Consider the following 21,394-nt stretch of genomic DNA (forward strand, 5'->3'; position numbering starts at 1 on the left):
AACGCACGTCTTGTTTTGTTCGTTGCCGCCAGTTGATCACGCTGTTTCCTCCAGTTGCGCACATACTTTTTCGTCCACCTTATATACTCTTGCTACTACTCTTTTTTCATTTTTCTGCACAAATTCTACGACTTTCAGTTTAAAAGTCGCTGTATAACTGATGTGTTTTCCCATTTCAAGCACGCTACTTGTTAACCACTATGAATTCCAAATGATACTATGAATGAAAAGAGAAAGCTTGAAATATGCGAATGCTTCAAGGAGGAAAGAGGGGGTGTTACAGTTTATGTAGCTGGCCACGAGAGGGCGCAGCGTTTTTTACTTTTAGCTTGTTATATTTTTCTTACCGCATTGCGGATTTTTGAGATAGATGTAGTGGCAACCAGAAAAACATGATGAATGTTCTAATGTAAGCATACAATTCTTGTACATAGCTGTAAATAAAGCTTCTGTGTGATAAAAATGAAAAGGAATTCCAAGCATTCCTGTGGATATTTATTAAGAAAGGTAAGCAAAATTTCACTTATCGATGTTGTTAAAATGTAAATAATAAGAATAAGAAAAAAGATCATAAGTTACAACATGGTGCCGAAAATCCGAGATAACAGTGATCTTTAGATATATTGTGATTTAAGTATTTATTATTGTTCGATTAGTGATTGAATATTGATTATTAAGATGGATAAGTTAAAAGCACTAAAAAAGAAGCGAGGAATGTTAAGAGCATCAGTAACAAGACTGATAGCTAACATGGAAAAGGAAATAGAATCGGATAATATTAAATTTGATTTATTAGAAGATGATTTATCCATCTTAAATGAAAATGAAAACGATATACTAATATTGAACACTGAAATCGAATCTATCCTAACAGATGAAAAAGAGTACGAAACTGAAATACAGGATAGCTTGGAATATAAAAATAAAATTACCTTGTGTAAATCGAAGATCAGTAGAATATTTAGAAATAGAAAAATGTGTTAAATTAAATGAGTTGCCATCTAATTCTGCTACTATAGATACGGTAGAGAACACAAATACAAATGGCGCTAAACTTCCGAAACTAACCATAAATAAATTTAAATGCGAAATATGTGAATTTCAAAGTTTTTGGGCTCAATACGAATCTGCTGTACATAATAACTCTGCTTTAAAGGATGTAGACAAATTTAATTACCTCACATCTTTACTAACGGACACAGCTTTAATGTCAATAAAGGGATTACCGTTAGTTGCCGAAAATTATGCTAAGGCAATAAATATTCTGAAAGAAAGGTTTGGTAGAAAGGACATTTTAATAAATGCACATATGAATCGTCTGCTGAATTTAAAGCCAGTTAAAAAAATAGATGATATTAAAACATTACGTAACTTATATGATAGCTTAGAAATTGAAATTAGAAGCCTTGATTCCCTTAACGTTACTTCGAATTCTTACAGCTATTTGTTATGCCCACTGTTAATGAGGATACTTCCTAGCGAATTGGTTTTAGAGTTTAATCGATCTTTAACCCCTGACACAGAAACCACAGTGACTAACATTTTGGAATTTCTGAAGAAGGAAGTTGAAAGCAGAGAGCGTACGTTTTTCCAAACATCGCCAAACTATTCCGAGTTTAACATTAGAACCGAACAACATAAACATCAATCGCGAGACCTTATTAAAAGTGAGAAATATCATACTGCCTTCAAAAACAAACATTTTGTTCCAGAAGTTGCGTCGTTGAATACGAATACATCAACAGCCGATTGTATATTTTGTGGGACGATAGAAAATGAATCTTTGAAACATTCTACTTCAAATTGCGCAATTCCAATTGAGGAAAAGAGAAAAAAATTAAAATTGGCTAACAGATGCTATTTATGCTTTCGTAAGTCTCATACATCTGCCCGTTGCAGCTCGGATATACGCTGTGATTTATGTTCATTAAGGCATAATACTATTTTACATGATAATAAATTTGAAAATAAAGGTGAGCTTAAAACAGACACAGTGGTGGCGTCAATTTCGGAAAGAGATAACAAAAATAGGGTTTATTTACAAACTGCAAATGCAATAGCTTTAGGTCAGAATAGAAGAAAAAATGTAAGACTCATTTTCGATTCTGCCTCTCATAAATCTTTCATCCTGACGGAAGTATCAAAACAATTAAAATTAAGTGTTGTGGGGGAAGAAGAACTTCAGATTTACACCTTCAGCTCTACTGAGCCTACAGTTAAAAGGCTAAAAAAGGTTAAGGTTATTCTTAAAGATATATGTGGACCTGGAAAAATAATAATTGAAGCTCTTGAAACTCCAGAAATTAATCAAGCTCTTATTGGTATGCCAGGAAAGGAAATACTTAATTATTGTAAGGAAAATTCGATAAGACTTGCTGATGCTACAGATATAGGTGTCCATAACTCTCAAATATCAGTATTAATTGGTAATGATTATTACTGGAAAATAGTCACTGGAAAAGTTAAAAGATTATCAAAGGGTCTTGTTGCCTCTGAAACCTTATTTGGTTACACTATAAGCGGAACTGAAGCATTAAGTAATGTTTCTACACTTCATTCCGGAATTACGGTAATGAATGTTGTTGAGAGTACTTCACATCCACATGATTTGGAAATTAGTGCAGCTCTAAAAAGGCTATGGGATTTAGATGCAATTGGAATACATGACTATTCAGCAAATGAAAATGACACTGAAGTTATGCGTAGATTTGAAGAAACTATTGAATATAAAACCAATCGTTATGAAGTTTCATTACCTTGGAAGGACAATATGAACAAAATGGGTAGTAATTATAACATCGCCTTAAACAGATGGAACAGTTTACTTAGAAGGTTTAAGAAAAATCCTGAAATTTATGACAAGTATTCAAGGGTAATTGAAGATTATCTAAATAAAGGAATAGCTGAAAAGGCTCCGAAGAATTCTGAAGAAAACATCTATTATTTGCCACACCATTATGTAATCAGAGAAGATCACGATTCTACAAAATTAAGGGTCGTATTTGATGCTTCCTCGCATATTCATGACAGTCTATCTTTAAATGATTGCTTACATTCAGGACCAAATTTAAACCCTGAATTATTAGATTTGCTAATTAAATTTCGTCAGCACAAAATAGCATTTGCTGCAGATATCGAAGCTGCTTTTCTACAAATTCTGTTGAAGCCTGAGGACAGAAATGCAGTAAGATTTCTTTGGACTTCAAAGGAAAAGGAGCAACCGACGATTTTAAGAATGACGCGTGTAATATTCGGAGCAACCTGTAGCCCCTTTTTACTAGCAGCAACTATAAAGCATCACGCAAGAAAGTTGAAAGCACAATATTCGAAGATCTGTCAGCTTCTTGAAGAAATTTTTACGTAGATGATTTGATTCATGGTACAGATGATGAAGAAGAAGCTGCAGAAATTTATGAAGATGTGAAAAGAATTATGATGCTTGCTAGTTTCAATATGAGAAAGTGGAGGAGCAATAACGCCCAATCACATGCGATTTGGAATGCAGCTGAAAATACGAAGTTTAATGGAGACGGAATGAATAGCACATTGTTAGGATATATTTGGAATCATGAAGCAGATAAACTGAAATTTCGAATCAAAGATGAATTACTCAAGGATCCGACTGAGGAAATAACAAAACGGAAGATTCTTCAAGTTGCGGGCGAACTATACGATCCTATCGGTTTCATATCTCCCTTTGTTGTTGCAGCTAAAATGATGATGCAAGAATGTTGGCAAAGAGGTTACCAATGGGATGCACCACTTGATCAAGAATTGCAGAATAAATTTAAAACCTGGTATAATGAAATTCCTAAATTAAAAAATGTTGAAATTCCAAGGCATTATTTCAACAATCTGTCAAAAGGAAGTCTGTGGAATATTCAATTGCACTGTTTTACAGATAGTAGCCAAAAGGGATATGGTGCCGTTGTATATTTGAGATACAATGAAAATTAGTTAACAAAAACATCATTTGTTATGTCCAAAGCAAGAGTTGCTCCCATAAAAAGGGTTACGTTACCTCGACTGGAGCTTTTAGGAGCAGTCATAGGAGCTCGACTCATCACATACATCCGACATTCGTTGAAAAACATAGAAATGAAGATTTATATGTGGACAGATTCAGAAATTGTATTACATTGGGTCAAGGCTGATCCGACAAAATGGAAACAATTTGTACGAAATAGGTGTCTAGAAATACAAGAGAAAACTGATCCAGATTGGTGGAATTATTGTCCCAGCCATGAGAATCTTTCGGACTTATTGACGAGAGGACAGAAGGTAGAAACCCTTTCAAAAAATGAGCTGTGGTGGTATGGCCCACCTTGGCTTGTCAAAGATAACAACGTTTGGCCCAGATCTTCGAGAAATTTTAAGGAAGATGATAAAATAACAAATTCTGAGAAACGAAAAGGAAAGAAGCAAGAAATTTTAACAGCAAACTGTATTGTTGAAAATATCAATCCTATCGAGAACTTTAGTGACATAAAAAAGGTATATAGAATAACATCTTGTGTTTTCAGATTTATCAATAATTTGAAAAACCCAAAACTAAGAAGAATTGGACCTGTTAAGGCTGAAGAGATGAATGAAGCAGAGAATTTCTGGATCAAGAAAACTCAGGAAGAAAATTTTAGAGAAGAAATAAGGAAATTAAAGATGAAACAAAGCATACATAGTTCGAAAATATTTACATTAAATCCATTTGTAGACTCAAATGGAATACTCAGAGTAGGAGGAAGGCTTCAAAATGCTGGGTTAAGCTATAATCAAACATACCCAGCAATAGTACCTGAGAAGTCTCATTTCACAGATCATATCATTAAAGATTGTCACGAAATGCAAGCACACGCTGGTGTAGCTGAAACTTTAACTCAAATTGGGGAAAATTTTTGGATATTTAAGGGTCGACAGCGTGTAAAGAGTAATATTAACAGGGTTGCCACGCTACCTGGAAAACCGGGAGAACCGGGAAAAGTCAGGGAATTCGAAAATTGACCAAAAAATTCAGGGAAAAGTCAGGGAAGTATTTTTGTCAAAATCTGGAAAAGTCAGGGAAGTTCATACAATGATCCCGCCAAAAAAAGCGATTTTTGCGCCGACGTCGGAAGAGATAACTTTTTTGGCGAATTGCCTATCACGTGAGTGTCTGCTGGCATAGAGCCAATTTTCGCAGGAAAGGCAAAGCAAGTTTCCCGCAATGGTTTGGTTTCCAGTATTCTCGAAAATCGCATGTGCAGTGCATGAACTAAAGAAAGTACCTGTTCTCGTATAAAACAAAATGGGTTTAATCTTAGTATACGGTACCATGGAGGTTAGAATCAAAGAATATGTATTGTAAAGAAGGAAAACCTCTCTGCAACAGACGTGGCTCCGTTCCATCATAGAGGGAAACAGCTGTGCATGCGTGATATATCTGCCGCCAAAGCTGGAAACCGGTGTCAAAGTTCGAAGGTCACGTTATCAAGAGTTCATTAAATGAATATCCTTTAAAATTTCTTTAACCACTTGCGCTAAAAAGACGTGCCACGCACGTCGAGATGTTTTTGTTTCAAACTGCGAGCGACGTGAACACCACGTCGATAAGCATTTATCGCAAAAATGAAAATAACATGGTGCATGCACACGTCGCCTAACAACGAGATTGTTTATTTCTCGAGTTACAGCTCTGGATTGCACTCGCAGATGCGGAGCGGCGTAAATGAGACACTTTACCACTTGCTATATTGTAGCGCACGGCACCGCAACCGTGAAGTTTAGTCTTAGCGCAAGTAGTTAAAAGAAAATATTTTTTGGCGTAAGTAAATTAATTCATAGGTTAGTAATTTTCAGGGGGGGGGAGAACTACGAAAATCCGTTTTTAAAATTATTGCGAAAAATCCAAGAAGAAACGTCGTTTGATAAAACGTTTGTTCTTGGATTTTTCGCAATAATTTAAAAACGGATTTTCATAGCTTTCTTTTTGTCAAAGAACGTTTCTTCTTAACATGTTTCTCAATTTCCGGTACACATCGCGGAGAGGGAAATTCTGGCCGCCAGGTTCCGTCGCCAAATCCCTTGGCAAATTTTCCCTCCGCATTCTAGCGGCGTAATAGCATTTTACTTGTATGGAAAATTTTCTTCTTTACATAGACCAAAGAATTAGAGATTCTTTGCATAGACGTTTTTTGGTTAAAATAATCTCCATGTATGGATTTGGCGACATGATGATGCGCAGTAAACGGGTCATTTTGGTCTTGGCGACAATTTTCAAAATCGTGCCAAAGCCTTACCGTATACTAGAATTTTACCGCAAAATCTTTTTAAACTTTTCTTTTTAATAAATACCTTGCCATTTTGCAGTAAAATAAAAAATAGTAATCTGTCATCTTGGCTAACCATGTAATATAACTATATTCGCTAAAATATCGTTGATTATTCTAATTCAATTTTTAAGTAATTATCTTTATTTTTATGTTATTCGTATAATTTAATGATGCTTCTTCCCTCTAAATTTATTAATTATTAGTAAATAATATTTCTAAATTTCAGGAAATTTTCTCTGGCATAATCTTGAAATTAATTCTAGCAGTATGATGACATACCATCACGAAATTTAATGCACATATTTTTTATGTATGCTGCGAACTAAATATAAAATACCTCAATTTATTAAAATAGATTTCTTTCTTTCGTTTAGCTGCAGAATGTCTACAAAAAAAGCCTTATTTTATTCCAGATTGGGAAGATTCTAATCTCAATCTTCAATGGAGAAAACAACAACTATTATAATTATATTTGTGTTTTCAAGTGTTAAGGTGCTTTTTAAGAACATACCTCACAATTAAATTTACCTAAAATCTAACCTAACTATTTAGCATTGCGTTGTGATTTATAAGGACCGTATTAGCCTCGTGTTGAACTGGTGATGATCATGAGTAATAATTAAATAAAACATACATTTGTTATCTAATGTATATATCTTAAATTTTATTAAGTTTCTTAAGTGGAAAAGTAAAAAAAAATATCAAACTAAGTATACCAAGAATAATTAAGAATAAATGTCCTCTGGGATTTATTGAATAATTAAGTGAATTTGCTACACAATACAAGTAATACCATAATTTACCTCTTAGCGTAGCCAACGTACATTACGCGGATAGACTGGAATTTTCTTGAAACGCACCTAGAAAACCTGGAAAAGTCAGGGAATTTCATTCTCCTGTTTGAGTGGCAACCCTGTATTAACAAGTGTGTGATTTGCTACAGATTTAAAGCTAAGCCACTAAGTCAGGATATCGCTCCTTTACCAATCGAAAGAATAACAGAGGCAAAACCCTTCGAAGTTGTAGGACTTGATTTTGCTGGTCCTATGAGTACAAAGGATGAAACTGGGAAAGCTTATATTGCTCTGTATACATGCGCTGTAACCAGAGCAGTGCATCTGGAACTTGTGTCTAGCCAAACAGCAAACAATTTTCTTCTATCCTTTAGAAGATTTATTTCGAGAAGAGGAGTATGTCGAATAATATATTCAGACAATGCAAAAACCTTTAAAAGAGCAGACAACGATTTACAAAAACTATGGAATACCATCAAGGACGCAGAAGTTCAAAATTATTTTGGTAATAAAGGTATTGAGTGGAAATTCAATGCGGAGAAGGCGGCTTGGTGGGGCGGTTTCTGGGAAAGGCTTATTAGATCTATCAAGTCATTTTTGAAGAAAATACTCATGAAGGCTTCACTTAAATTTGAAGAGCTGGAAACAGTTTTAATTGAAATTGAGGCGATATTGAATTCGCGTCCACTGACGTATGTTTATAGTGAAGTTGGAGAACCAGAACCGCTGACGCCAGCTCATTTTCTAGTTGGACGAAGACTGACATCCTTACCATCTGACAAAATTCTTGAACCTGATTCAACTAAAGAAAATTTAACAAGGCGATATAAATACCGGCTAAGGTTATTAGAAGAGTTATGGAAAAGAGAATACTTACTTGAAATTAGAAACGTGAAACAAATTCAGAGAGGTAATGCCGTAACAGATCTTTTGAAAGGCTCTGTAGTTCTAGTACATGAAGAAAAATTACCAAGATTATTATGGAAGATGGGAGTTGTACAGGAGTGTCATCCAGGACGAGATGGGAAAATAAGGGCTTGCACTGTCCGTTTATCTAATGGAACTCATCTTCGTCGTCCTGTGCAGTTATTGTACCCACTAGAAATGACTTGAACTCTTTGAACTGAATACAATGAACTTAAATTGCGAACACTGCATCTATGAACATTTAAACTTGTAGTAGGGGGAAAGTAAGTTCATTGCAAAACAGTATTTCCTGGAAGCCAGTGTGGTGAAAACCTGTTTGGACTGCCTTCATTTATTATTCTGCCAAGTGGATTGCTGGCGCCAATGTTATGACTAGCTACACCGGAATGCAAGGAAAGTCTCTGCTTTTCATCCTGGCGCCAACCAAAGAACAAAACAAATGCATATTTTTTCTTTAAAGATGTTTATTGACTAAAGGGAAAAAGGCGATGTTAAAAAAATATTTTAAAGTAAGAAATTCTTTAGTTTGGGGGTGCGGACATTGTGCGGGACACTTTTTTTTTGCATAAATTTTATATATAATGTTCGGATGCAGATATTACACAAGCGTATATGGTAATTATTTTTTTAATAATTTGGCAAGCAAAAATTTCAAAATCAAATCTTGGTAACTTAAAATTGTGAACAAAGCAACTAGTGAGAAACAAACTTTTATCTTTTCGAAACTTTTGAAAGGATAGATAACACATCAATACAGACAGGAAAAACAGAAATACTAAAAGCAAAAGAATACAGAGACCAGTAAATGAGCGGGCATATATGCAGAAAACGAAAAGCATGATATAATAATAACAAAAATTAAATACTAAGAATAGTCTCCAGCCTTTTGTTGTCCATAGGATTGTTATAACAGTAATCACAAATTTTGACGGCAGAATTATTAATTTTACCATGTCTGTCATGAAATTTACGAGTCAGATGGTAAAAATGTATCCGTAGTTGGACTATTTTTAGCTCCTCATGAATGCGATTGTCTCAACATATCAGGGCGAGTTTGTGATATGCCGCCAGGGCCGGGGCTAGATATTTTGTAGTCTGGTACAATATCTGCAGATCCTAAATTCTGGTTCTAATGCCCTTCTAAACTCTAAAAAATTTACCACTGCTAACTTTTGCTGCCCATTGTCTTCTCTAATTCCTAAAATATATTGCCATCCTTAAATTTGGCTGCTTGATGTTTCAGTAAATTCAAAAAAAATTGCCACCCCTAAATTCTACCGCTCGATACGGCCCCACCGACTGTGATGCCGTTCCTTTTGTCTGCGCAGAACACCGTTCTGAGCTGTTTGCAGTTCCTTACGATTCTTTTTACATGAATAAGCTCAAAGTGGACATGCATTACAGAGCACGGGATGCAGGATGGATTTATAAATGAGCAACTTATTGTTTACAGATAGAATGCTGTTTCGAAACAATGTGCTCCTGGTGCGAAGTTGAAAAACTGAGAAATCCGATAGAGGGGGATTCGAACACTTTACCTGCTGGTCCGCAAGAGAAATGGCTTCACATTTTACCACTCCTTTATCCTTTCTGCGGGCGGCATCAAAAATCACGAGCAACTAAGTTTTAGAAATGCTTACTCAATTATCTGCAAAAATTTCTTATCCACAATCGATAAGGTCGTGTTGCTGTTGGTTGAGAGAGATTCTATAGTAAATGCAATTTATAATCATAAATTTTGACATTTTACCTCTAAACGTTTTGTCATGGTGTCAGACAAATTTTTGCCTTATTGAACATACTTTATCCTGTAAGTATTTTATGATAAATAAACTGCCTTTTTTTTAGGCCTTTAATGATTGATCCTCAAGGTCAAGCAAATAAATGGGTAAGAAACATGGAAAAAGATAATAATTTAGCCATCATCAAACTGGCCGACGCTGATATTTTAAGAACGTTAGAAAACTGCTTGCAGTTTGGATGGCCAGTTTTGTTAGAAAATGTGGGAGAAGAGCTTGATCCATCATTAGAGCCTTTACTTTTGAAACAGACTTTCAAGCAAGGTATTTTGTTGTTGATAAATTAAATAAGCCTATTTATTACCATTAATGTGTTACCATTAAGAAATCTATCAGCAGATATGCATATATCACAGATATGTGTTTGCATTAGTATGTATTCCATACTTTTATTATTTCATATTTTTCTATTCCAGGTACAATCGATATGGTACAATTAGGTGATTCTGTAGTTGAATTCAACAAAGATTTCCGTCTTTATATAACTACCAAATTGCGTAATCCTCATTATTTACCAGAAATTTCCACAAAGGTTTCTTTAATTAATTTCATGATTACTCCTGAAGGTCTTGAAGATCAGCTGTTGGGAATTGTTGTTGCACAGGAAAGGTATATAATTTCTTTTATATTTTCATTATCACTGGTAGAATAATTAATGTGATCTAGTAGATCGCAAATATCTTCTTGATATCACTACATTCAGGGCCGGTGTAAGGATCTTGAAACACCTGCAATTATGGAGAGCCTTGGATTTTACAAGGACTTCATCGTGCTTAAAGATTATGAAAACAACTTAAATTTTCCTCTGAACAGTAGTCATTTGTTTTAATATTTTTTAAATCTTATGTGCATTGAAATTCTAGTTCAACAGTCGACACACATCCATTGCAATGTGATAAAATTTCCAAACTTTGTCGCCCATTGTCATTTTTGTAATTTGATATTCTTTTTATTCAATTTAAACATTGACTATTTATTATGTGACAGCATCTGTATTGCCTTCTCCATTTATACTGTTTTGATACACTTAATAATTCGTTAACTCTCTGTACCGTTACGGCACCATTTATTTTATCATGCTGTGAGCGGTACCATTGTTACGTACCGAAGCACGGTACCAGTAATAAATATCATTCAAAACCAGTTCAATAAGTTTTCCAAGTACTAAATGAAATTTTATAACTCAAATACTTTATTAAACTCAATTTAACCAAAACCTTTAATTTAAACCGAAAATAGAAGAGTACTACAGTAAGTTAAGTATTACCCAGTTCTGGCCCATGGGAATGCCCATGCAAGAGAACCATTAATTAAATAATACGATGGTAAAACAAGTAATAGAGCAGAATAATTTAAGCTTATTAGTATTAATTTATTTTAACTTTCGGAACTTGATTAGGTTGTAGGGTTTAGATTTATTTTCACTAACATTTATTTTAAGTTTAAACTATCTTTCCTATCAAGCCTTACTTTCCCCTGGAATTGCCAATGCCAGAGTATGTAAATTTTAGTAGAACGCGCAAGGATTCAAATTGTCAGCGGAAGTAATCTGAGTTAAATAGAAGGGAAACGAGTTCGAAAGTGTACTTTCTTGCTTCACGAGCGTGGAGGTGGTTAGTTAGAAATTGAAGAACCACGCGTTTCGGCCTGTGTGCTTGCCTCGGCAGATTGTTAATCTTTCAACGTAATATTCAGAAGTTTGCTGAATTATCAGTGGTATTTTAGAACGCGGTGAGGTTAGTTACGTTTAGAGAGCCTCGTAGTTAGTCACTTGTTACTATTCTTTTCTTAGTTTCTTATTTTTATTTTACCGCCGGGTCGGCGTAGTTTGTGAGCGTCAAGAGCACGCATTTGTAATTTCTAAAGTTGAATAAAAAGGGATTTAAACCCTTCTCAAGACTTTGTCTACTTTCCAGTTCTTAGCAGTCACCACTACTGTTGCGTGCAGGTTTGAAGCGCGCAACATTACATTGGCGCCCGAACACTTGTCGAACTAAAATGGCCGAAAATTGGATGGAAGCTGCTGGACAACAACAAGAAATGGCAAGCCAATAGGAAGGATTGGGATACCTGGTCCAGACGATGAGAGCGTCAATCAAGCCAAACGTCAATTTCGACGGAAAAAATTCGGTGGCGATATTTCTAGAAGGCCTAGAAAATCACTTCCAGCTCTACCCTGTGCCTGAAAGACAAAAAGTTGCCATCGCCACATCTGCACTAAGAGGACAGGCCTCGCTATGGTGGAAGGATATAGGCAAATTTTTATTAGGGGAATTCGGAAACCAGACATATACATTTGAAAATTTAAAAAATCGTTATTAAAGGCCTTCCCCATAGTAAAAGACCAAGCAAGGCTAGAAGCCGAACTATATAGTTTTTATTAACGGAATATAGAAGAGTTGACGGACTTCTGCGAAAAATTAAGCTGACGGATATGCTGTATGGGAAGAAACCCGACGCGGAATTTATTGAAATATTCTTACCAAGATTGTTACCTGCTGTTCAAGACTACTTCGAAATTAGAAACCCAAGCACATTGCAGGACTTTTCGAATTGGCGGTCAAGTTTCAAAATCGCAGAATAGCGGAAAAAGTTAGAGGGGCATCGTATTCTCAAAGTATCCGAAGGCAATCTTCAAATGAGCAGACCAGAAATGCAAACCGCTGTTATGGGGGAAAGAGCTATCAAGCTAACTCATCGAAGCTCGAAGGTCAAGGCCCAAAAAGGAAATTTGAAAACAACCGTCCGCGTACCCAGAAGGCAGAAGTTGAAAGGAAAGCTTTAAACGAGTAGAGGGGCTGTGAAAGCGAGGGTCCAGACCCCGGAAGTTTTGAAAAAACCCTCAAGAAGACACTTAAATACGGTCATCGTAAAGAACTCACAGTTACCAATTATACAAGTCCTGGTTGGCGATGTATCAGTAAAAGCCCTCATCGATACAGGAGCAGAAGGTAATTTTATGAGTGATATTTTTTTTAAGAAGAATTTTAATAGGTTTCGATTATTTAAAAATAAAAACACAGAAATCATAGCAGCGCAACGACAAACTTGTCATTGTATCGGAAAACTATCTTTAAAAATACAAGTTCAGAACGAAAGCCTTAAAGTATTAATTTTTGTAGTAAAAAACTTGCAAAATCCACTTATTTTAGGTATGGAGTTTTTAAGGGCCGCGAGGGCCAAACTCAATTTTCAGGAAAGTTCTATCGTGCTGGAGATGGATCGGAGGGTGGTGGAACCAGTGGAACAACCGCAAGTTGACCTTAGCCATTTGAATGACCATGAAAGTCAAGCCATCCAGCAAGTGGCGAGTACTTTTTCAAACTTGTTTTCAGAACGGCCTGGTAGCTGTCAAATAGTTACGCATGAGATACAGTTAACTGCCGACAAACCCTGTAGGACTAAACCTCACCGCTATGATAAACAAAAAGAGCAAATCATAGAAGAACATATTCAGGAAATGTTAAAAGAACAAAATAATAACGCCCATAAATAGTGAGTACGCGAGTCCAGTCGTACTATGTAGGAAAAAGAACGAGTTTCCTCCTTCGGATAAAAGGGCTTGGAGGTTTGCTATCGATTACAGAAAACTTAATAGTATTACTAAATTCCCAGTTTACCTTTTGCCGGTTATAGAGGAAATTATTAGAAAGATTAAATCTACAAGATACATGACTACTTTGGACTTAACGTCTGGCTACTATCAAATAGCTATGAGACCCGAAGACATACATAAAATGGCGTTTATAACAAAATCGGGAACTTATGCTTTTTTACGCATGCCCTTTGGGTTGTGTGGGGCCCCATCAACATTCCAGAGAGCTATGGACATTGTTCTAAAGCCTGTCCTAGGAAAATCGACTTTAATCTATCTAGATGATATAATTATAACGAGCAGTACGTTGGAACAACATATTAAAGATCTAGAAGAAGTTTTTAAATTATTAAAAGTCTTACAATTAACGCCTCAAAATGCAAGTTCGCAACTAAAGAACTTAAATATCTGGCTTATAAAATTACGCAAAAGGTTATAGAAACTCAAGATTCAAAAATAAAAGCAATCAAGAATTTCCCACCTCCCAACACCGCTAAGAAACTTTCTTCTTTCCTTGGGTTATGTTCTTATTATCGGTCATTCATAAAAGATTTTGCTAATATTGTTGAACCCTTGTTAGTAATTAAAAGAAAGAAAAGTAAATTCACGTGGACAGCGGAAGCAAATACCGCATTTGAAAGGTTAAAAGAAGTGCTCATCAATGCCCCTGTTTTGAAATTCCCGGAGGGGGACGAAAACCTGGAAATTGCAGCAGATGCTTCGGACTATGCTGTGGATGCGGTTCTTATGCAAAATGGCCATCCTATGGCATTTTTTAGTAAAACGTTGAATCATACACAAAGGAATTATACAGCTACAGAGAGAGAAACATTAGCCGTATTAATGGCTGTACACAAATTTCGAGTTTATTTCGGCAAAGCGCCAGTAACAGACTTTTCTGATCATACGGCTGTTGGTAGACTTTACTCGGGGAAAAAACCTAACGCCCAGATTAATAAGATGGGCTTTAAAACTCCAAGAATATAATCTCATAATCAAATATAAACCGGGTAAGGGAAACAATGTAGCTGACGCACTTTCTCGTATAAAACTGGACGATGAAGGAAATGAACTTAAATGCGCTGTATTGACTTCAAAAATTTTAGATTCTAGAGATACAATTATTGCTGAGTTGAAAGCTGATCCTGAATTTGGAAGTATCTATGCATATTTGAAAGACCCCGAAAGCTTTGAGCACACAGATATCGATGCGATAAGAAATAGAGCAGAAAACTATGAAATAATAGATAATTGATTATTTTATACGAAAACAACAAACGAAAATCTCGAGTACAAACCAGTCATCCCAGCCTCGCTTCGATTAAGCATTTTGAAGGAATTATACGACGCGAAAACAGCGGGTCATTTAGGGGTCAGAAAGACTTTAAAAAGGCTACGCGAGGCGGTATATTTCCCGCAATTATACAAAATAGTAACTGCGTATGTCAGGTCCTGCAATCAATGTCAGTTAATAAATGATATTAATTACAGCCCGGCCGGGTACTTAAATAGCATTCGCGCTACATTTCCGAATGAAATTTTAGGCACAGATCTTCTTGGTCCTTTCCCCCAGAGTGAGTTAAATAAAAATCGTTTTCTTTTAGTAATTGTAGATCATTTTTCAAAATGGACAGAAATTGTTCCACTTAAACGCGCGTCAGCCGAAACAGTCGCAGATGCATTCTTACAGAGATACATTTTAAAATACGGTGCACCGATAAAAGTCATTAGCGATAACGGTAAACAATTCGTTAGCCAAATATATGAAAACATATGCACTGGACTTGGCATACGCCATATCAAAATGGTTCCGTATAGACCACAGGCAAACATAGCAGAAAGAGTTAATAAAAACATTGTAAAAATAATTCGAAGTTATGTTAGCACACATCACAAGCGCAGGGATGGCTACATTAATGAGTTAGCTTATGCTTTAAGAATGGCAAATCACGATACTACGGGAAAAACCGCAGCAGAATTATTTTTAGGACGGAAGTTAATTACGCCATTAGATAAATTATTCTTTGTGCAACAAAGAGAGCAAGAATTTAAACAGAAAGATGTGCAAACACTTATTGACTAGGCGGTTAAAAGCTCGGATACGGCAAGAAATAGACAAAAGTTATATTATGATAGAAAACGCCGTGAAGCAGATTTTAAAGTTGGGGATAAAGTGTTGAAGCGGAAATTTTCTTTATCAAGTGCCCCAGACAATTTTACTGCAAAGTTAGCTCCAAAATTTGAAGGCCCCTATGTAATTCAGGTAATCAAAGGAGTCGTATTGTACCTTAAGAACGAGAGAGGGGAAATCTGTAAAGCAAGTCCCGACCAGGTGAAAAAATATTATAATCAAAATGATTTTGAAATCCTTAAAAGTTTCTTGCAGGACTCAAGCGTAAAAGAAGTAGAAGGTCCAGAAGTAACGTCACCCGTTCCACCACCCAAGAAGCAGAGAACTGAAGAGAAACCTAGCCCTTCTACAAGTCAGGCGTTGGTACCGAAAAGAAGAAATGAAAATTGTCAGAAATACAAGAAAGCAAATACAAGCATTTAAATACAAGCATTTAAGAAATACAAGAAAGCAAAGCTGCCGCGTAAAGAAACTTTGGTAAAGAGGAAAACACCACTTACAACCTATCGCAGTAGAAATTCTACATCGAGGAGAACGCTTCCAGGGCCAGAGAGTCAGGTGCAAACAAGGCCGCCGTTCCCGAGAACGAAAAGCCCACCAGCGGCCGAGCGGTAAAGTCGCTGAACACTGGTAGTTCGGTCCGAGTTTCGAATCCCGCGAACGGGCTGGCTGCATGGATGTTTTCGTGGTTTTTCCCATGTGTAACGTGTATACGAGCCAGTTTCCCTTAGAAAGTCCTCCACGAAGGCATCCCTCCCCTTAGGCAGATAGCCCTACTGTGCTTTGCCATAATTAAATACACACACACACACATACATACCCGAGAACGAAAAGATAGCAGGAGGAACGAAAAGACCACCACCAACAGAAGAAATTCAAGCATGATTCCAGACCAGAGGACGCCAAGACCAGCCGTCCAGGGGCAAAACGGAAAAGACGGCAACCGGACGACTACCACTCCAAGAGGCCAGCGTGCAGAGGGCGAAAAAGAAAAAGCGACGTGGACGACACTCGAAGGAACCTAAGGAGACGACTGACGTCGATGAAACCTATAACGTGGGAGCAGTTCTGCCAGAAGAGGATGTCGGAGTTCCAATCATCGAAAACTCAAAGATAAGTTAAAATCTTCTAAATTTTTTTTTTCTTTTGTTCCGAAATGGTATGCGTAAATACGAAGTTCTATGTTTTGACGGAAGTCAATGTGTCTCAGTTGAGACTTAGTTTTGTTTTACTTTATTTAGCTAAGGCAAAAGTATTATTTTCTTTAAGTATAAAATCTAAGAACAAGCAGTTTCTGTTGGTCGAAAGACTAATTCTGTTATGTTAAAGCCAAAATTTGGCCGAAGATAAAAATAACTTCGTATTCTTGTATTAATAAGAACTTTAGTTTCAGTGCCGCCAGCTTGGCGAAGAATGAGTAAAGTAAAAATTTATTTTTTTCTTATTCATTTTATGGTAAATTGTAAAAATCATATGTATTAGAATTTTGTAAATATACGTAAATACTTGAAAGTTATGTAAAAGTAGAATTTAGTCTAGAAGCATAAAATTTTAGATGCTAAAAGTAAATGCTCAAAAGCAATGAATTCAAATTCAAATATTAAACTGTAGATAAAATCATGCTTTAGAGCGAAAGCCTGCATGTCTAAAGATGAATGAGAGGGAATTTAGAATGAATGTGTTTTGTAGGGTTCTCCACCTACACTTGAATTTTAAGAATGTTAAAGTAGCTCATCGAGTTGTAGAATGTCGAGTAAGGTGTGTCTATTTGGTCGTTGAATTCTAACAAATCATGGTGGTTAGGGGAAGTGTTGCAATACTAAAATACGAATATTCCCGTTTGACACCACACATGGTGGAGAGCCAGGGTAAAGTTAAATTCATGTTTGAATACTTGAATGAATGTGAATTAAGCAGTAACTAAGGAGTAACTAAGTAAAATAAATCGTTCAAAAACAAAAACTTATTCAGTGTCAAGAAAGTGTAAATTATAATGTATTTAGAAAGATACTGATACTTATTCCTTCCAGATGCTGGAAGGAAGAGAACAGATTGATTGCTGAAGTCCAGGAAAGGTTGCTGTAAGAAGAGAGAATTAAATAAGTATCTACAGAAATTTATTTTACCTTTTGTGAGATAACAGATTTTTTTTTGTGTAAACGAGGCTCTTAAAATTTAGTTCAGAATTGTGGAAACTTTTCAACAGGTCGTTTCTAGGACCTGCTTCCATGTTTACCAAATTCTGGCAGCGGCAAATGTAGGGTTTATATTTATTTTAACTAACATTTATTTTAAGTTTAAACTATCTTTCCTGTCAAGCTTTACATTCCCCTGGAATTGCAAATGCCAGAGTATGTAAATTTTAGTAGAACGCGCAAGGATTCAAATATTCTGCGGAAGTAATCTGAGTTAAATAGAAGAGAAACGAGTTCGAAAGTGTGCTTTCTTGCTTCACGAGCGTGGAGGTGGCTAGTTAGAAATTGAAGAACCACGCGTTTCGGCCTGTGTGCTTGCCTCGGCAGATTGTTAATCTTTCAACGTAATATTCAGAAGTTTGCTGAATTATCAGCGGTACTTTAGAACGCGGTGAGGTTAGTTACGTTTAGAGAGCCTCGTAGTTAGTCACTTGTTACTATTCTTTTCTTAGTTTCTTATTTTTATTTTACCGCCGGGTCGGCGTAGTTTGTGAGCGTCAAGAGCACGCATTTGTAATTTCTAAAGTTGAATAAAAAGGGATTTAAACCCTTCTCAAGACTTTGTCTACTTTGCAGTTCTTAGCAGTCACCACTATTGTTGCATGTAGGTTGGAAGCGCGCAATATTACAAGGTTATTTTATTACAATGAAACATTGATTTAGTTAACATTTTATGGAAGTAGATAGAATACCCAAACTTATCATGCTTTCTTTTCTTATAATTATATTCCAGGTTCACTAGTAGAACTGCTGTTTCACATATTTTACATTTAGTTACAGGAAAAACAAATATTAATCATTCAATTCAAGAATAAAATTCTTTCCTCGGGCAGATAGGCGAAAAAGGTAATTTACTTAACATAGTACAAATATCAATTTTTGGCCTTAAGTTTTGTAAATATATCAACACACACACACACACACACACACACAAAAAAAAAAAAAAAAAAAAAAAAAAAAAAAATCAAGGAAGGCTGCAAAGTCAATTACTGTTCATTAAAAATTCCATCCGTTAAGCGGATGAAAATGTAATCGGGAAAAAATAAAGGTAACGTAAAAAACTTATCTGTGACGATATGGCTCGCCGAAGATGACCGGAAGCTTGAGGAAAAAAAAGAAGCTTTGAAAATAACTGGAACATGCGTAGTCGAAAATCAGTAAAACTCAATGAACTCAAGGTTGGGTCACACTCAAATATTCTGGAGACAGAATCTCATGAACAGCACCCATGGATGAGACGAACACACTCATAGTTCTTGGCAGTACACGTTAATGAATGTGAAATTGATCAGGGAGGTTAGATGTTAAACAAAGCTGCAGCATCTGCCCGGAAAAGAAACTTTTCCCTCTCGGAAACAACACCAGCTCAGCCGATGAGCTTAGGAACTACTTAAGTCTTCTAGGAAAAAAACTCACAAAGGCATATCCTTCACTAGTAATTTCAAAAGAGAATCTTAAAACGTCCTGCCAAATTTCACGCATATAAATTTTGATGTTCATGGATTGCAGCGAAGAGTCCAGCCATCGACTCTGAAGGCATTTCGTCGAGTCATACTTGCTAGCCATAGCAAAAGAAAGAAAAATGGTGAGTTCGCCAAGAAGCCAGAAAAGGTGCAGTCGAAGAATCTACTAAATTCTCGCCAAACTGTTGAATCAAAAACTGTTGATTTTTCATCCTTCTCTAATTTCTTTACTACGCTGGGAATGAGTCGCAGAATTTTCTCTCGGAACATCGCATTTTGAAGTCTCCCTCCTAACGAAGAACTGGCTGAAAAAAGTCGCGAGCACCCGAACTACATGAAAGTCAGCCAAAAAGTGACGAGATCAACAAGTCCTCACCAAGATAAGGAAAAAAACACCAAGATACCAAAATTTTCAAGTTTCGCACCCCCATAATGACTAAATTACCATTTTCCCGCCAAATCAGTCAAAAACAACCCTTTGCGCAAGCACGATCAGTAAGCCCGGAAGCCAACAGTGGACTCCGCCAGGTTCAAACCCGTTGACCTTTTCGCGTAAACTAACATTAACCCTTGACCTATACTGAAGGAAAATCACCTATTCAAATCTTCAAGCAGGGTAAGGAACAATGAAAAAGCTTCGAAAACGATCTACGCTTTCCCGTAATTTGAAAAACGAATGGCGCAGCAAAAAACACTGCCAGCCTTCCTGATTTTACACAAGAATTATTTCCTTATTTTCACAATTTTCAAATTAAATTTGATAAACAAAAAAATCATCGAAGCACTTGTTTTCAGATAAATAATTTAGTGAAATAAAAAAAATAATATCTTCTTAAGTCAAAGAATAAGGAAACAAAATTACACTAGAATAATTCCAGTTTTTTAAATAATTACAATTACGCTAATTAATTCTCTTGTCGATAAATTCAGACATTTTACTACATAACAACTTATTCTACTTTTAATTTATATATTTGCGCTTTTTTTACGTCTTGATACTTGTGTGTACGATTTTATTGTGTTGAAAATTAACCTACTATACTGTTTATTTAAGCTGTTTGTCTGGCATTATAAACATCCTGCCTTGGTGTGTTATAATCCTTCTGACTTCATTATTGGATTTTTATATTGTGTCTCAATATCAGCATTTACATATTAATATGACCTGTAGCGATATTACAGATGTTTAGCAAATCTGCAATTTGTTAAAAAAATTTACTTAGAAAACTGTTATTATAGGAAAAGTATTGCATAAGTATTTATTACTTTCATTTTCAAAACAAAAGAAACATAGAAAATTACGTAATATTCAGATAGTCAGAACAGACATTAAAATTGAAATTTTAATAGGGACACTGTACATAGAATTTCAAACCCATGTTGAAGATCCATAAACGTATACTTGAAAGGAGAGGTCCAAAATCCCTTAAACCATTTGTGTTAGAATAAGTTAAATAAATTTGCTTTGGTTAATTCTTAATATGTAATCCATTTTACTTATGTAATTTTGAAAAAAAAAAAAAAAGAGTTAAAATATGTAATTATGAAAATAATTTTTCCAACCTGTTGAACATCTTTATTTCTATTTTCTGAAAAAAAAAAAAAAAAAAAAAAAATTGGAGCTTATAATACTAACGACTGTTTTATAGTATTTTTGTCCTAAGAAACAGAAAACCGTATTTTATTATAAAACCTCTTAGTTAATAACTAAAAAGTATCTATTGCTAACTTTTTTAAAATTATTTTTATTTATTTATATTTTATGTCTTTGTGTTGTTACAGATGCTAAAATTTCGTGTATATTAATTGAGAATATGCTTGCTTATAATGAATTCCAAGGAGCTACAAAAATTTCCTTGTTAAGGTTATTATTCATCATTTTAGCTTTAATCATTAATACTTCCATGTTACTTCCTACAACTACATCTTATTTTTTACATTTTCTACTACATTTTTTTCAACTACAACTTATTTTTAAATTATTAGTAGTATGTTAAAACATATACTATGGATATATATATATATATATATATATATATATATATACCACATTATGTGTGTTGGAGGGTATTTAATTTACTTAATAGTTATTTTATATTCACTCAGCTTTCCTATCGCTCGTGCTTTGAACGCATACTTTCTTGCCCGAATGCAAATTCACTAGCGCGCGTCAGTTCAAATGAGG

The 21,394-nt window shown here is 35.4% G+C and overlaps 1 protein-coding gene across 1 annotated transcript in view; it reads left to right on the top strand.

Moving 5' to 3' along the window:
• The window catches only part of LOC118183862 (dynein axonemal heavy chain 7-like), a 368,025-nt gene that overhangs the window by 248,638 nt on the left and 97,993 nt on the right, over positions 1-21,394 (top strand). Inside the window, exons 57-58 of the mRNA XM_085812440.1 lie at positions 9,875-10,089; positions 10,242-10,434. Of these exons, the coding sequence (XP_085668566.1) occupies positions 9,875-10,089; positions 10,242-10,434 (408 nt within the window). The remainder of the gene's footprint in view (positions 1-9,874; positions 10,090-10,241; positions 10,435-21,394) is intronic.

Source organism: Stegodyphus dumicola, chromosome 3, assembly GCF_044657685.1.
Source record: "Stegodyphus dumicola isolate Sdum_Otavi_A_Nest chromosome 3, ASM4465768v1".
In the NCBI taxonomy this organism is placed as follows: Eukaryota; Metazoa; Arthropoda; class Arachnida; order Araneae; family Eresidae; genus Stegodyphus; species Stegodyphus dumicola.